This window comes from Ahaetulla prasina, chromosome 2 (assembly GCF_028640845.1).
Source record: "Ahaetulla prasina isolate Xishuangbanna chromosome 2, ASM2864084v1, whole genome shotgun sequence".
In the NCBI taxonomy this organism is placed as follows: Eukaryota; Metazoa; Chordata; class Lepidosauria; order Squamata; family Colubridae; genus Ahaetulla; species Ahaetulla prasina.
In genome coordinates this window covers 205279516-205295690 of record NC_080540.1, presented here as the reverse complement: position 1 = coordinate 205295690, position 16175 = coordinate 205279516, and the positions used below count along the sequence as shown (strand labels likewise).

Below are 16175 nucleotides of genomic sequence, written 5' to 3'. Positions count from 1 at the left end.
TCCGAAGACTCAGGGCGGCTTACATTGTGTTAAGCAATAGTCTTCATCCATTTGTATATTATATACAAAGTCAACTTTTATTGCCCCCAACAATCTGGGTCCTCATTTTACCTACCTTACAAAGGATGGAAGGCTGAGTCAACCTTGGGCCTGGTGGGACTTGAACTTGCAGTAATTGCAAGCAGCTGTGTTAATAACAGACTGCTTAGTCTGTTGAGCCACCAGAGGCTACTGGACTCTTTCTGATGTTTGGCTATCATAGGCTACAGACCTGCAACATCTGTTTTGTAATGGGGATTTCCAGAGCTGTTGTTTATATGTTGATATCATTTTGGGGAACATAGCAAAGCTGATGTATTATCGAAATGCTTGTGATTGCTTTTTAAGTGAAATGTGGTTTGGTTTGGTGCTTGGCAGTTATGTACAAAGGGAGAATTAATGCACATGGATACCCTTCCATCTCAATGGCTCCACTTGCTGCCAAGTGACCAGGCACATGCACACTTAAATATCATTTAAATAAACCATTTCTCCATGTGGCCCAGCTTCATTCCCAAGCGCAGTAGTGCAGGCTTCCTGTATTCAAGCAACCAGCTGATTGATAGGTTGTGTGCAGAGTATTCCTTTTCCTATCAAGAAAAAGAACACTGAGAATATGATGACATCTTGCTAGCTTGATACTTATTGGGCAGCCAAGCAACGGGGAGAGGCGGCAGTTATGGCGGGCTGCCCAGTTGGTGGTGAGGCCATATGTGGCTTGCAGGTTGACCCCTGTGGCTTTAAGATGTTGGGATCGATTCACATGTTCTTTTTTTTTTTAAAAAATCAATATTTATTCTAACAATTGCCTCAGCCCTTCGTAGTGAAGGAGGAGCGATGATATGACTCTTCCTGCAATGAAGTTTAATACAGGGAATATCGGTCTGTCACACAGCATGTTTCCTCAGCTCATCTTTTTTCTATAGTGGCATTTTCTCTTCTAAAAACTGAGGAAGGGATTTCAAAAAATTGTCGTTTTTGGTATATTTTCCACTGTCCTTTTAGATTCTTTCAAAGCCATCTTGGTGCTTTACAAAGCCTGTTTTACAGTATTGCTCTGCTGAAGTGGATTTCAGAAAGAAACACCAATCAAAACTCAATTGAATGGGCCTTTTCATGTAGCCCAGGGTGCTAATGGATGAGACACTTAACGTAGATCTTATTTATATAATGAAGGCCAGTTTAACAATCACTGCATCTCAAAAGCATTATGGCTATATGCTAAATAAGTTGAAAATTCATGTACTCATTTTCTACTTGAACTTTCAAGTAACAATTCTCATTATTCCCTGTCAGAGGAATAACAATTAAAAGATTTATTTTAAGGAATACATTATATGTTACCGTGCACCTATGTGCAAAGAAAGGCTCTCTAGTCCCCTATCTATTGAAAAGGCTTTTTAATCAAATGTGTTTCTCTCCATCTTATAAATGTTGGAACTGGTTGATTTAGCTCTAATATAATGAGCTTTTTTTTTTTTTGCTTTTTATACCCACAGTTTGAAGAGTAAGCATTGGGTCAATGAGTTCAGGTAAATATCTTTTTTCTCTCCCTTTGTGAGTATCATCTGATCTTAAGAATTTTACTCATATCAGTAATTACTTTTTATGGATTTTCCCAGTTTGGCTTTATTTTCTTTTATGTACACTGAGAGCGTATGCACCAAAGACAAATTCCTTGTGTATCCAATCACACTTGGCCAATAAAAAATTCTATTCTATTCTATTCTATTCTATTCTATTTTTAGGCCATTCCTTACCCAGTCATTTACTCAACCAATAATGTGATGTAGCTTCACTTTGAGAGGCGATAGTCACTCACTAGAATGCATGAAATGTGTGTTCACACACTGCAATTACGTATGTTTTATTTTATCCATAACTGTTCATGTGTAACTCTGAGCCATTAAACCATGGTTTACAAGCAAAAATAGCTGGCTTCATACAATGTGACAAGCCCAAACCTGTTATATTATCATTTAGTTTAATTTATTTTGTGTGTATATAAAAACCATTGTTTGTAGGTAGATGGGTAAGAGACGTTGTTGTGGCAAAGTTGAGAGTAGAAACTGAAAAAAAAAGTGTGAATAAGTTAATAATTTACATTTATAATCCCTTATACACTTATAATCAATACGGTAATTATAATACTATAACCAGCTATTCTGTAATTTGCTATGTTGGACATTCCAAATTGGAGAGAGTGAGGCCAATAAATGAGTAATACCCAAATGAAATTTCATAACTCACCATTTGTTCTATACGGATCTCACTTCAATGAAGGAGAAGAGAATGGTAGCTGTGAGAAATATCTATGTGGCTGCTCTTCTTTTTGTTCCTGTGGGATGGAGATCTATCTCCTGAGTTATCTATAACCAGGGTCCCCCCCCTCCGTGTTACATATAAACAAGCACATGAACCTTTGCTGAAGGTTGCAGCATAATTCGTTTTATTGTCTTGCTCAATATAAAGCTTAAGAAAGCTGCACATCATGACAAAAAAAAAAGTCATCAAGTAGGAAACATTTGGAAAAATATCCTTCTACAACAGCTTCTTACATCTGTTCATAGATACGGTGGCTTTTCTTTGGGAGCTGGTGGGTCTATTTTGCTTCCTCATCATGAAGAAGTCAATGACGCCATCAATCAAGTGAAGAAAATCTTGGAAATTGCCAAGGTAAAGGAATTTCGCCGTTAGTGTAAAAGCTGCTCCAGGAGGATGCTTGGAATTTCTGCTCCTTTTGGAATCCATACATCCACCATACATTGGGGATACGGGGGGGGAAAAAGCAAAATAGTGCGCAGACACAACATCCTTGTTGATATGATTACTAAGAAGTACATTACTTGGAGGTCAGTGAAGTTATTGTTTTTAATTGGATTTTTAAAGTTTCATTTTTATTTTTAGGGGAGCGCTGCTGAACGGTTTCTGAACAGCTTCCAGAACTTCATGAAAGGCCTGGACACAAGTAAAAATATTAAGGTATTCATTCCACTTGACTGATTTCAGGACCACATTGCTTAGACATCTTGAACCACCACATAGCGTTCCCCCAAAAAACATACTTCACTCTGATAACCACACAGTTTACTTTTGTGATGTAAGATTTTATTTCCAAAAAGCCCCATATATTCAGTGACTATTTGTTCAGCTACTGTTTGAATTACAACAGCACTGAATGAGTGGACTTACAACCCTTCCTCATGGTGGCAGCCATTGCAGCATCCCTGCGGTCACAGTAGAGGTGGGTTTCAGGAGGTTCTGACCAGTTCTGGAGAACCGGTAGCAGAAATTTTGAGTAATTCGAAGAACCGTTAGTAAAAATTCTGACTGCACCCCCCCCCATCTATTCTCTGCCTCCTGAGTCCCAGCTGATTGGGAGGAAATGGGGATTTTACAGTATCCTTCCCCTGCCATGCCCAAGCCACGCCCACCAAGCCACATCCACAGAACTGGTAGTAAAAAAAATTGAAACCCACCACTGGGTCACAGGGCATCGTTATTCGGGCTCTTGGCATTTATGACATTGCAGTACTCTGTGTCATGTGGTCACCATCTATGATCTTCACTGCTGGCTTCTGACAAGTGAAGTGAATGGGGAAAACAGCAGGTCACAAATGATAATCCTGTGACTTAGGGACACTGCCAATATGTGCAATTATGTAACAATGTCAACTGGGGCTACCGCTATTGCCATTATAAATCAGTGTAGTGATGTGACGTTGTGCTTTGTGATCATGTCACTTAGCAACACAGTTGCTGGTCCCAATTAGTATTGCTAAGTGAGGACCTGTATGTTCCTGTAGGAGTTATTAATCTGAATATGAAACTTGACTGGGAAAAGACAGCCCAGAAATGTGATTCATTCTAAGTAATAAATAGTGACCTTCTATGGCATACAAATCATTCTGCTGGCCTCATCAGGCCCAACAGATCTACGGTGGTTATAAATATCTAAGACAACCCTGAATTTAGGATAGGTCTTCCAATAAAACTTAGAACCAACATATACAAAACATCTGAACTATAAACACAGTCAATTGCATTGCCCAGCTTCCTCACCTTGTTAACCCCAGAACTGCAACCCTAACCCTAACTCTATCTGAAACCACTCCCCCCAATTATATTTCCTGCCAGAGATATGCATTCATGGCATTTTTTCATATCAATAGACATTTAGATATCTGCGTATACCACAAAGAATAGAATAGAATAGAATAGAATAGAATAGAATAGAATATTTTTATTTATTTAATATTTATTTATACGAAAAAGCGTATACCACGAAAAAGCTATACCACATTTAGATATCTGCGTATACCACGAAAAAGCTTGCCCAAGGCAAAAAATAATTAGTATATTATAAATACCAATCCAAATTAACTCCCCATTTCATGTAACTGTAGGTATGTGCGATCTCTCTCACATGCAAAATACTGTCGCACTGAAACGCACGAAGGAAGCAAACAGGAGCCTATGATTTTGATCCTCAAATCTGAGATCTCCTACCAAATGACTAATGTTCTCTCAATTAAAACGAGATGTTTCCTTTTTCAGGTGTGGTTTAACAACAAAGGCTGGCATGCCGTTGGCGCTTTTATCAATGTGATCAACAATGCCATCCTCCGCGCCAACCTACAAGCTGGAGAGAATCCAAGCAACTATGGCATTACGGTCTTCAATCACCCACTGAACCTCACCAAGCAGCAGCTCTCTGAAGTTGCCCTGTACGTTCTGAAATGACAGCATGAGGGGTGGAAGGGAAAGGAACAGAGAGGGGAGATAAGTCTCTCTTCATGGAGTTCCAACTACATAAACCAAGATTTCAATTACAGTTGTCCTCTTTCTAAAGACATACTTACCGTATATACTCGAATATAAGCCGATCCGAGTATAAGCCGAGGTCCCCAATTTTACCCCAAAAAACTGGGGTAAACTGGGGACTCGAGTATAAGCCGAGGGAGGAAAATGAGGCAGCTACCGGTCAGGGAAAGCCTCCCTCCCTCAGCCGAGAAGGCTGGCGGCTCCCCCGCCCCGCCCTCTCACTGCACCGGCAGGGCTTCCCCGCGCTAATGCAAAAGCCCGCCAAGTTTGCACCATCCGGTATAATGTGAAAAAAAGAAGAAAAAAAAAACTCGAGTATAAGCCGTATATACTCGAGTATAAGCCGAGGGGACGTTTTTCAGCACAAAAAACGTGCTGAAAAACTCGGCTTATACTCGAGTATATACGGTAATTAAGAATCTGGCTGAACGAGTCAAAAATCAATTTGTCACCTTTCCATCTTTCTCTTTACTAGGATGACTACTTCGGTGGATGTTTTGGTCTCCATTTGTGTCATCTTCGCCATGTCCTTTGTTCCAGCCAGCTTTGTGGTTTTCTTAATCCAGGAACGTGTCAGTAAAGCCAAGCATCTCCAGTTCATATGTGGTGTGAAACCAGTGATCTACTGGGCAGCCAATTTTGTATGGGATATGGTAAGGCTGCATCTGTTTGACATTCTTAGTTACTGTTCCTTTTGGTCATAGTCTGAAACAATGCAGTTGCTATGCAGAGCTTTGACCCTGTATCAGTGTTGGGATTCAAATAATTTAACAACCGGTTCTCTGCCCTAATGATTTCTTCCAACAACCAGTTCAGCAAACTGCGCAGAAAGTTAACAACCGGTTCTCCCGAAGTAGTGCGAACTGGCTGAATCCCATCACTGCCCTGTATCATATCCTGGCTTGTCAAAGAGTAATATATAACCTGACCAGAAATAGTAGGTTTTGGTATAGAAATACACATTCTCTAAATATCAGAAGCCAGCCTCTACACTCTATTTCAAGGATAGATTGCAATAACCACAAAGAAGATAGCAGTGCCACAGTACTGATTATTTAGAGATGAGACTAAGTAAAACTGATGAGTTTCGGTTTGATTACAATTTCAGCCATGTCCCAGCCCTGTGTGTGTATAAATGTTCAGATTTGATGTAACAGTTGTGGAGACAGCAAGTAGAATGCTTTGAATCTGAAAGCTGACATAAATTGCATTAAAAACAACAAGACGATTTTGCGGAGATTGGGGTTTAATCTAATGAAAAGAAAAGAAAAAGGAATAGCAAACATGCAACCCAAACACTTTGGATTGTGAAGTATATCAGACAACCTATCTTCTTTTCTGTGGTTCCATCAAGTCCTCTTATACTATGGTCAATTTGTATCACCTTTGTCTCATTGTAATTAGCTTGAGAAGATCTAATTCTTAAAAAGCTTGCCATGACCATCTCCTATGTAACTTAATTGTAATATTCATTTGCATCTTTTAATCTGGAGCTCTTCTGATTCTCTTTTTTTCTTTTCTTTGAAACTTACAGTGCAACTACATCATTCCAGCAACTTTGGTCATCATCATCTTTATCTGCTTTCAGCAGAAATCCTATGTATCCTCAACCAACCTCCCAGTGTTGGCACTCCTGCTTTTGCTCTATGGGTAAGGAAGGTTCTTTTGATTCAGATGTAGGGAACCAGTCATGTAATGGGTGAAGAGACCTCAATGCCTGTCTGTGTTCTTTGCCAGGTGGTCCATAACACCCCTCATGTACCCAGCATCTTTTATATTCAAGATTCCTAGCACGGCATACGTGGTGCTGACCAGCGTAAACCTCTTCATTGGCATCAATGCGAGCGTAATCACTTTCGTCCTTGAACTATTCACCAGCAGTGTGAGTTCCCACTGAGTAAACCAACAGTGGCATTTGGTTTTTTTGCAGAATTGATTTTCTTGTGAATTTGAGTCAGATGAATGTAGAAAGCAAGGCCTATTTGTGTTACCACACTTAGGACTTCTTCCAGTTGCACAATCTTTTCTAAAGGTGTAATTGAAAGTGGGGAGAATCTGAATTTATGAATGCAACGGGAGATCTAAACCTTTGTACTATTGGAGAAAGGTAGAACACAGCACAATTAAGTTGGACATTAGAAGATGCAGACTTTATTTGGATGCTAATTCATAAGCAGGAGAAGTCTAGCCAGTTAGTTAGTAGAAGACTTTAATAGAACTTTTCCAACAGAAGGAGGGAAGATATTAGTATCTCCGTCGGGAATCATCGTTCTCAATTCTTAAATTGTTTAGAGAGCTTTGGGGAAGGGTTCTACCTCTCTACTGGTAGAAGCATCCTATAGAGACCACTGTCTAAAATCTGTAATTTTGAGTGAGTGAGCATAAATTGTGAAATTAAAACAGAGCTTACATTTAAACTGAGCCTGGAATTATGTCAGTTCACCACTTAGATAACAGAATCAAAACAAACAGATCCTAGCTCTGTTGTTAGATTTGCCAATCCTGTCCCAAGCCGGACTATCCTTTTTAATTTTGAAAAGCAAAGAGGAACACCACTTGGTTCCTTTTTATCCAGATGATTGATTGATTTAAAAAGAAAAAAATAGAGGAAGGTGCAGATTTTTCCTTTTGCCCTAAACTTTTTACATTTTAAACCAAAGCTAAGGGACTGGTTTAAATCATTTAAGTCTTAATGGTTGTTTAATTCTTTCAATGCTTTCTGAGCTGTAGATCTTCTGCCACTGACATGTCTCCTGTTTGTAAATGTTCAAGCTGCTGATCACCTTGGCTTCTGTATTCTTTAGAAATTCAGCAATATCAATGACATCCTGAAGTCCGTGTTCCTCATCTTTCCACACTTCTGCTTGGGGCGGGGCCTAATTGACATGGTGAAAAACCAAGCAATGGCAGATGCCCTCGAAAGATTTGGTAAGTAAGATGTTGCTCACACAGTTTAGGATTTTACAGCCAGGGCCCGGAGTGTATTCCATTCTGTTTTTCTTCCTATTTTTTAAGCCCCAAAGCAGAAGGGAGGATCTGATAGTATCCTTTTAGCTACCATTTTTTATCAAAAGGCAGAGGCTTTCGTGAACTACAGCTCAGTTCATTAGATGCCTGGAGTAGCTAAATAGATGTGGTTTCGGGTGGAGGGAAACAACGAAAGAGAAAATAAGGTGGGGTGATTAGGTAGATATGGGTTACATGTAAGATAGATGACAATTCCTTCATCAATTAATCCTTTTAAAAATTAAAAAGCTGTTGCATTTATTGAGATAGCCTGAAATCTTTTTTTTTTTTTAGTTTAAAAAGGTTCTACTGGGCTCTTTCTGATGTTTGGCTATCATAGGCTAACAGACTTCTCCTACAATGTCTGTTTTATAATACGTGTCTTAATTTTTCTAGCCATGGAAAGAGGAACAGAATTATGCGTTCTCCATCCCAATCAATATTAATTTATCACTTCATTTTGGCACACTGTATTTGAAATAATACGTAACAATCTCCATGTAATGGTGGAGATACACAGCAGTAGTTTCTTGGGGATCTTTTTGAACCAATTTATTTGCTCTCTCTGACCAGGTGAGAATCGTTTTGTCTCCCCTCTCTCCTGGAACCTAGTTGGGAGGAATCTTTTTGCCATGGCTATAGAAGGAGTTGTGTTCTTTCTCATCACGGTGTTGATCCAGTACAGGTTCTTTATCAAGTCTAGGTAAGAAATCCTCGATAGTAATCAGTTTCTAGCATGGAAAGGGTTTTTTATTTATTTAGCTTATGGCAAATACATGGACTTACAGTAGTTCAAATGTTAATGTCCAGGCAACCCAGCCATTCAAGGACATGGTGCTCTATATTGAAAAAAATCAGACATTGGGCCAGTGTAAGCTCTTGAAGCAGGAGTGAAATGCTACTGGATCAGACCGGATTGCGCGATCCGGTAGCGATCAGGGCCAATAATTCGGAGATCCGGTAGCGATGGCGGAGCAAAGCTCTGCCCATCCGCCCAGGTCTCATTAATACCTGGTTTTAACCAGGAAGTAATGTGTTTTTTACCTTCTGCGCATGTGCAGAATGTTTTGCGCATGTGCAGGTTTTGCGCATGCGCAGAAGGTCTGTGCACACATGTGATGCATGTGGCATGTGTACTCTCAAGCCGGTAAGGAAGATAAGTAGATTTCACCTTTGTCTTGAAGGGTGCATGGATATTTTAGGGTTAGGCTGAGGCATGAGGACCTAAATCAGGCACCAACAACCTAGTGCCCTCCTGGTATTTTGGGTGGGTGAAAGTTTAACTTGTGTTCATTTCCAGCTCATTCAGCCAAATGTAAAGAATTATTAAAAAGCACTAAACCTATAGAGGGGAACATCTTACTGTAGGTAATCAACTGTTCTTAGTTACAACAATAGCGATTGAGGGGAATTTACGACCAGTCCTTGGAATTGTGGCTATTCCATGTCCCCGCAGTCATGTGATTGTGATTCAGGGACTGCACACCTGGCTCGCAATTACAACAGTTGCAGCATCCCACAGTCACGCGATTGTCATTTGCAAACTTTCCTATTGAAGCAAGTCAAACGGAGAAGCCTGCAGGTACAGGAGGTCACAAGTTTCTCCTGCTGCTTTTTTTGCTCTGTGATGTCCATCCACCTGCAGCTCTTGCCTGCTGGCCTGGGACTCCCACCTCTTCCCATGTTGCAGTCACATGACATCCTCGCTTAGAGACTTCTGCAGTCCTTGGATTACAATGGCGTCCAGGACTGTTGGGATTTCTGTCGTTAAGCAATGCAAACACATCATGTTGCTCTTTAAAACCTTATTGCTTAGTGACAAGAAATTCTGGTCTCCATTGTCGTCGTAGCCTGAGGCCTACCTGTAACGCCTGTTACGGAAGAATAACAAATGTCCCCTCTGAAGGGGTTAGAAGAGGAGAAATGAGGGATTAGTGTTAAAATCAAAAACTCTACCTTCATTTTTTATACTAATAACTCAAATTTATTTTAGAATTTATCATAGATCTGGTTTCAGTAATACTCCTGGAACTTCATAGACCTTCGTTTTTTGTCTCCCTCGCACTCCTCCATTTTGTCCATATTTTCTGCTCATTCTACTCTTCGTTTGCTAACGTACCAAAACCAACTTTTCAATTTCAAATATCTCAATTATCCAATTTAATTCTTTACCCCAGCCTGTCAAGTTATTTAATATAATTCATGGAAGCAAGCCTAGATTTGTCAACAAGCAAATCATCTTCGGGAAGCATTCTGCTTTTACAGTATGGCATAGATGTTTTTTCTCTGGTACTGATGTTTGCTACCCTTAGATTTTTAGATGAATGATTAAAGCATCTTGGGAGTTCATTTTAAAATGTTAAGGTGGGATGGTAATTTTTGGGATGTGCCTCGGGCTTGCCTTTAACTAAGTGTGAGTTTTAACTTTCGTAAATTGGGAAAGAGGATCAACTAAGTTCCACATATTGGGATGGCGTCCAGTAGTGTATCTGCTATGTAGCACAATTTGAAGTTTGAGTGCTGAAGTAAGTTTTAACACAATATATTCCTTTTTCATCCTGTTTCCCAAAGGCCTATCAGTGCAAAGCTTCCACCTGTAAACGAAGAGGATGAGGATGTGATTAGAGAAAGGCAGAGGATCATTGGTGGTGGTGGGCAGAGTGACATATTAGAAATCAAAGAATTAACCAAGGTAAGGGAAACAACAAATTAAGTCGTGCGTGTAGGAAAATAGCATTTCTTTTTGAACATTTATACATCTTATCAAAGACTGGATTCTGAAACCTTAATTGTCAGCCAATATTGCTGCTGAAGAAAATTTCTCCCATGAGGGAGTAACCATAAGACATTAAATCAGGGGTGAAATGCTCCCAGTTCAGACCGGATCAGGCGATCCGGTAGCGATTGCGGCGGGTGGTTCGGAGAACCGGTAGCAAAAATCCCTCCTCCCACCCACCCATGCCCAGCTGAGCCACGCAATCGTCAGAGGCTTTTTTTCTTTTAAAAGCATTTTTCTACAACTCTTTGGCTGAAGAGGTTGTAAAAAATGCTTCTAAAAGTAAAAAAAAAAGATCGTGAGCCACAGTTGATCACCCCCCTGCTGCGTGCACTGTTCTACTTACCACATCTCCTTTTTTTGTGCATTGCACACGTCGCATTTGGTGCGTGGTGCGCACTGCACAATGCACATGCCGAACCAGCGAACCAGTAGTAAACCACTACATTAATTGTATAAATTGATGCTACCCTTTCAGGATTTCACTGGATATAAAAAGGCAGAACAGAGTTACCCACGTTAACTTGTGCGTGGTTTTTCTGAAGAGGCTTGTAGTCGATGCAAATGGAAAAAGCTAATAGAAAGGAAGATAAAAATCTGGAAAACCTTGCCTGGAAAGAGAAGAGAGGTGAAGGGGTATTTGTAAAGCTGAATTGTTGTCATCTACTAACCAATTTCTGTTACTGTTTCCAGAGGTACAGAATGAAACAGAAACCTGCTGTGGATAGAATCTGTGTTGGAATCCCTCCTGGAGAGGTAAAGCTTTCCAGTCTTTCTGCTTGTAAATTGAACGTAATATTACTCAACCACTAAATGGTAAATAAATAAAACAATTATTGAAAAATTCACATGGAAGGCCTGTAGTAATGGAAAGGCTTAAGTACAAGGCTACATCATGGTAGTGATGTGGAATGATTCCTCTGTGTGTGTGTGTGTGTATAAAAACAAGAAACAGACATTCTGTGAGCTCTGGAACTAAAATAATTAAACTTTTATTCTATTAAAGTTTTAATTATTTTAGTTCCGGAGCTCGCAGAATATCTGTTCCTTCTTTTACAAATATACCTGGAACTTGTATTTTTAGAATAGTTTGTAATATGTGTGTGTGTGTGTGTGCATGCTTTGATTTTCTATACATAAATTTTTCTGATCCTTAAAGCTGTATAGTTTTTATATTTTCATAGCAGTCTCTATTGTTTTTTGTAATCCGTATGAGAATTGTGCAAGAGCATTTAAAATTAGCACCATGTTTTATATAATAGGCACTACTGGCCCGAGTGCCCCTCATGAATTTGGGGGATTTTATAGGAGAAATTTAGATATAAAACTAAGTATCTTGGCTACCACACTCCAGAGGGACATTCACAATGCTTGGATTCTTTCTAAATTTCAGAACAAATTTAATGATTCTCAGATCCTGGCATTACTGTCAGGATGTATGTAAGGGATCTGTAGGGAAAGATGGCTCACGGTGTGCTGATATTGTAACTCTTAATGGTTTCAGTGCTTTGGGCTCCTGGGCGTGAATGGCGCTGGGAAATCTTCCACTTTTAAGATGTTGACTGGAGACACTGATGTTACAGGAGGAGATGCTTTTCTGAAGGGAAACAGGTATGAAAGAAAACTTTACAGCTGGACTCATTTAGCAATCACAATTGGGAAAAGAAGGTTGTTAATTGAAGCAGTCGTTATGTGAGATTGCAGCTGTTCTTACTTTAGCTTTCCTTGGCTATATAAAAAGGTCATAAATAGGAGGATTGCTAACAAAATTACTGTCTCATCGCCATCACTGCAAATGGTCACTAAATGAAAACTACCTTTGGCTTTATCTATTCACCCATTCACAATTATAACTTAGCCCAGAGTTCCCAACCTTTCTGGTTGGCAGCCCGGAGGGCGGGAGGGGCAAGTGCTTTTATGTGTATATGTGTGCACACGAATGGGGCCGGAAGCGCTCAGCGGCACTAGACAAGTGGTGTGTGTGTGCGCGCGGGCACATGCACCGCACTGGTCAGCCACTCATGCTGCCCGGTGGCCAACAGGCCACGGCCTGTGGGGCCGGGGGCTGGGGACCCCTGACTTAGCACATAGCAATAACAATAGCACTTAGAGTTATGTACCGCTTCACAGTGCTTTACAGCCCTCTCTAAGCGGTTTGGAGTCAGCATATTGCCCCCAACAGCTCTTCTTCTGCCTTAGATGTTCAAGTCTGAAAATTCTGTCAGACAGCTGGAGCAAAACTGGCAAGTCTTTAAGAAGCGGTCTCATTTCTTCACAGCATTTTGTCTAACATCGAAGAAGTCCATCAGAACATGGGCTATTGTCCTCAGTTTGATGCCATTCAGGAATTGCTGACTGGGCGAGAGCACCTGGAATTCTTTGCGCTCTTAAGGGGAGTTCCTGAGAAAGAAGTCTGCAAGGTAAAATGATACAAGCAGAAGAAGAACCACCCAGCTTAATTGCCACCACAAATCCCCCATGGCTGGTAATTAAATGGAGCGTACAGAAATAAGCGTATACTTCCTAAAAGGAGACACAACATTCATGCTTTGTATGTTTTACCATATATTCTTATCGGTGGCTTAAAAAAATAATACAGAATTATAAGAAAAAACAAATGAAACAGAAAAGATAGAAATACCGTCTATGTCAAATTCATTTATATCCCACCCTAGATCATTTCCAAGCCTATGTAAGCTAAATTCCTTCCTAAGTGTGGAGTATTTTACGATTTAGTCTATGGGGATTGAAATACCCTTTCTGCAGGGGAACCTCTGCTTGCCTCACAGTCCTGTTTTTTGTTGTCATTTTATTAATTTTATGTGCATCCTCCAGAGTCATTTGTTGAGATGAAGGGGAGGGAGGGAGGGAGGGAGGAAGGAAGGAAGGAAGGAAGGAAGGAAGGAAGGAAGGAAGGAAGGAAGGAAGGAAGGAAGGAAGGAAGGAAGGAAGGAAGGAAGGAAGGAAGGAAGGGTCTTTCTTAGATTGCTTCTTGTATTTTCCATTCTCAAGAAAGGGAAATTGAATCTAATTTGTTAAAATTATTTTTAACTTTCTTATGCCTCTGTAATCCACCATGAACCCTCAGAAAAACCAAACGTTCTTCAATGTTGTCTTATTTGTGGGTATGAACCACACTAAATTGACTTAGGATATATAGTAAGCCTATGCGGATTCAAAGACAGCAAGGTGATTTCAAACACACGGGGATATGCACATTGCATTGTCTACAACCCTTTCAACCTGATGCTTCTTTTCCAATGCTCACACAGCAGCTTCAAAGGGAAGCCATGAGATTTAGGAAAGATGCAGCTACCTTAAAGAATTGCAGGCAGACACAATGTGAGCAACCTCCATATTCATGACAGCATTTTTACTTTGAAATGGAAAATACTGCCCAGTCTTAATAGGTAGCAGATTAATGAACAGGTGTTAAAGTATCCTCTGTTCTAAATTACAGAGACCATATTTCAGTTTTCATGTTGCTTTCCCATTTGGCAGGTTGGTGAATGGGCTGTCCGTAAACTAGGCCTTGTAAAATATGCTGAAAAATATGCCGGCACCTACAGTGGTGGGAACAAGCGCAAGCTGTCTACTGCAATGGCCCTAATTGGGGGGCCTCCTGTGGTCTTCCTGGTAAGTATAGACAATAGTAACACATCTCATTAAAACTAGGAAGATACCACAAAGAATGTCAACCAAAACTACTTTGCTGTCAGAAGCAGATTCTGAATTGCACCCTCCCAACCTCTTATATTGGAATCAAATCATAGTGTTATCTTGGCACTTGACGCATGCCATAAGAATAAATACAATTCACTACCAATTTAGCTCATTAAAAGTGATATATCATCTCATAATTCAATTGAGATAGTTGATCAAATTCATTTTTTCAATATTCAATATTCTATTCCTAGGATTATTGGTTCTCCAGGGATTGGTTAACAACTTTTGTCCAGTGGTGGGATTTAGCCAGTTTGCACCACTTTGGGAGAACCAGTTGTTAACTTTCTGAGCAGTTTGGTAAACTGGTTGTTGGAAGAAATCATTAGGGCAGAGAACCGGTTGTTAAATTACTTGAATTCCACCCCTGCTCTTGTCCCTCATCATGAGTCATACAGTCTGTCGTTATTGACAGGTGTCATTTAGCAGTGCTTTATGGACTACAATATCTCCTGCTGCATGTTGGCAAATGAAAGAGGCAGCTTCTATCATCCTTTCTCCCTACCACACTATTTGCAGAGTAATTTTTTTTTTTAAATGAAAAAAAAATTCAAGTGCCAATTGCACTCAGATTTAGTAATAGTCCAGTTTCCCCCCTAATTTCATTTAGCACCTTATTCCAGGAAATGTGCAGTATGATTGAATATTAAGCCCTTGTCTTCTGTGGTTAAACCTGGTTGACAATAAGCACTCTACTATGGCAGTAATGGTCAAACCAATACATTTAATCTGTGTCAATTGAAGGATGAGCCAACTACAGGAATGGATCCTAAGGCCCGCCGCTTCCTTTGGAACTGTGCCTTGAGCATCATCAAAGAAGGAAGGTCCGTGGTCCTTACATCTCACAGGTAAGTGATAACGACATACAAAAACTGTTTTGCATGGTTTTCAGCTTAGATCCCATTTACTCTCCCTTTAATTGGGACATATGTTAGAAACATAACAGAATGTTCTTGAGGTAAATTTTGCCAGGAGGAAAACGCACAAAAGATTAATGGCACAACAGATCCATCTACCCGAGTAAACATAAAACAAAGTAGGGCAGAACAGGCTAAGAATCTTTTCTTCTTTTACATACGACCACTTAGTAATAAAGCAGAAGATTCACTTTCTGAATTTTTATTGTATTTTAGGTAGCGTGACTTTCTTAGACCAGCAGAAGGCAGTATATCCACCTCCACAGCTAGCTCTTTCTTATGGTCCTTGTTACTACATACGCAGTATGCTTCCTATGGATCTAAGCTTTTGTATGTGTGTGTGTGATCAAGGAAAGCATATGGGGAGAAAAAGGGGAAGGTTTTTCTCCATGAAAAAACTTGGATCCTTATGATACAGGTCCCTGCTAGAATAACTAACAGTGGGAAAGGGCTGATTCACTCACAAGATATTTTAATATCTTAAAGGTAAAGGTTTCCCTCACACATATGTGCTAAAAGATTCCAAAACCGTACATATCCAGAGATAACTCTTTCTTGGGGAATTAAAACAGATGTGATTTCCAAAAATCACTAAATATGTATGATTGTTAAAGGGGAAATAATCAGCACGAAGACAGTAACAGTAATTCCAAAGTTTATAAATAGATTGATATAACTAGGAGTTGCGTACAACAGGAGAGAATTTTAAAGTATGTTGTTTTATAACATTTTTACTGATTTTTCTCCTTTTTCATTGTTACTTTTTCTGTTTTCTTTTACCTTTTCCTTTACCTTTATGTGATTATAGCATCTGTGTTTGGAACTATGACAAACAAGGGCAATTTTGTATGCATTTCTAGTTACTTTTCAAGATGATGTAATGAACTTAC

The 16175-nt window shown here is 39.8% G+C and overlaps 1 protein-coding gene across 1 annotated transcript in view; it reads left to right on the top strand.

Annotated features, from left to right (window-relative positions):
• ABCA1 (ATP binding cassette subfamily A member 1) overlaps window positions 1-16175 on the top strand; it is a 133766-nt gene that overhangs the window by 108578 nt on the left and 9013 nt on the right. Inside the window, exons 33-47 of the mRNA XM_058173100.1 lie at window positions 1539-1571; window positions 2610-2715; window positions 2947-3021; window positions 4597-4766; window positions 5339-5516; window positions 6398-6513; window positions 6601-6745; window positions 7668-7791; window positions 8443-8572; window positions 10441-10561; window positions 11339-11401; window positions 12150-12256; window positions 12924-13065; window positions 14147-14281; window positions 15113-15216. Of these exons, the coding sequence (XP_058029083.1) occupies window positions 1539-1571; window positions 2610-2715; window positions 2947-3021; window positions 4597-4766; window positions 5339-5516; window positions 6398-6513; window positions 6601-6745; window positions 7668-7791; window positions 8443-8572; window positions 10441-10561; window positions 11339-11401; window positions 12150-12256; window positions 12924-13065; window positions 14147-14281; window positions 15113-15216 (1749 nt within the window). The remainder of the gene's footprint in view (window positions 1-1538; window positions 1572-2609; window positions 2716-2946; window positions 3022-4596; window positions 4767-5338; window positions 5517-6397; window positions 6514-6600; window positions 6746-7667; window positions 7792-8442; window positions 8573-10440; window positions 10562-11338; window positions 11402-12149; window positions 12257-12923; window positions 13066-14146; window positions 14282-15112; window positions 15217-16175) is intronic.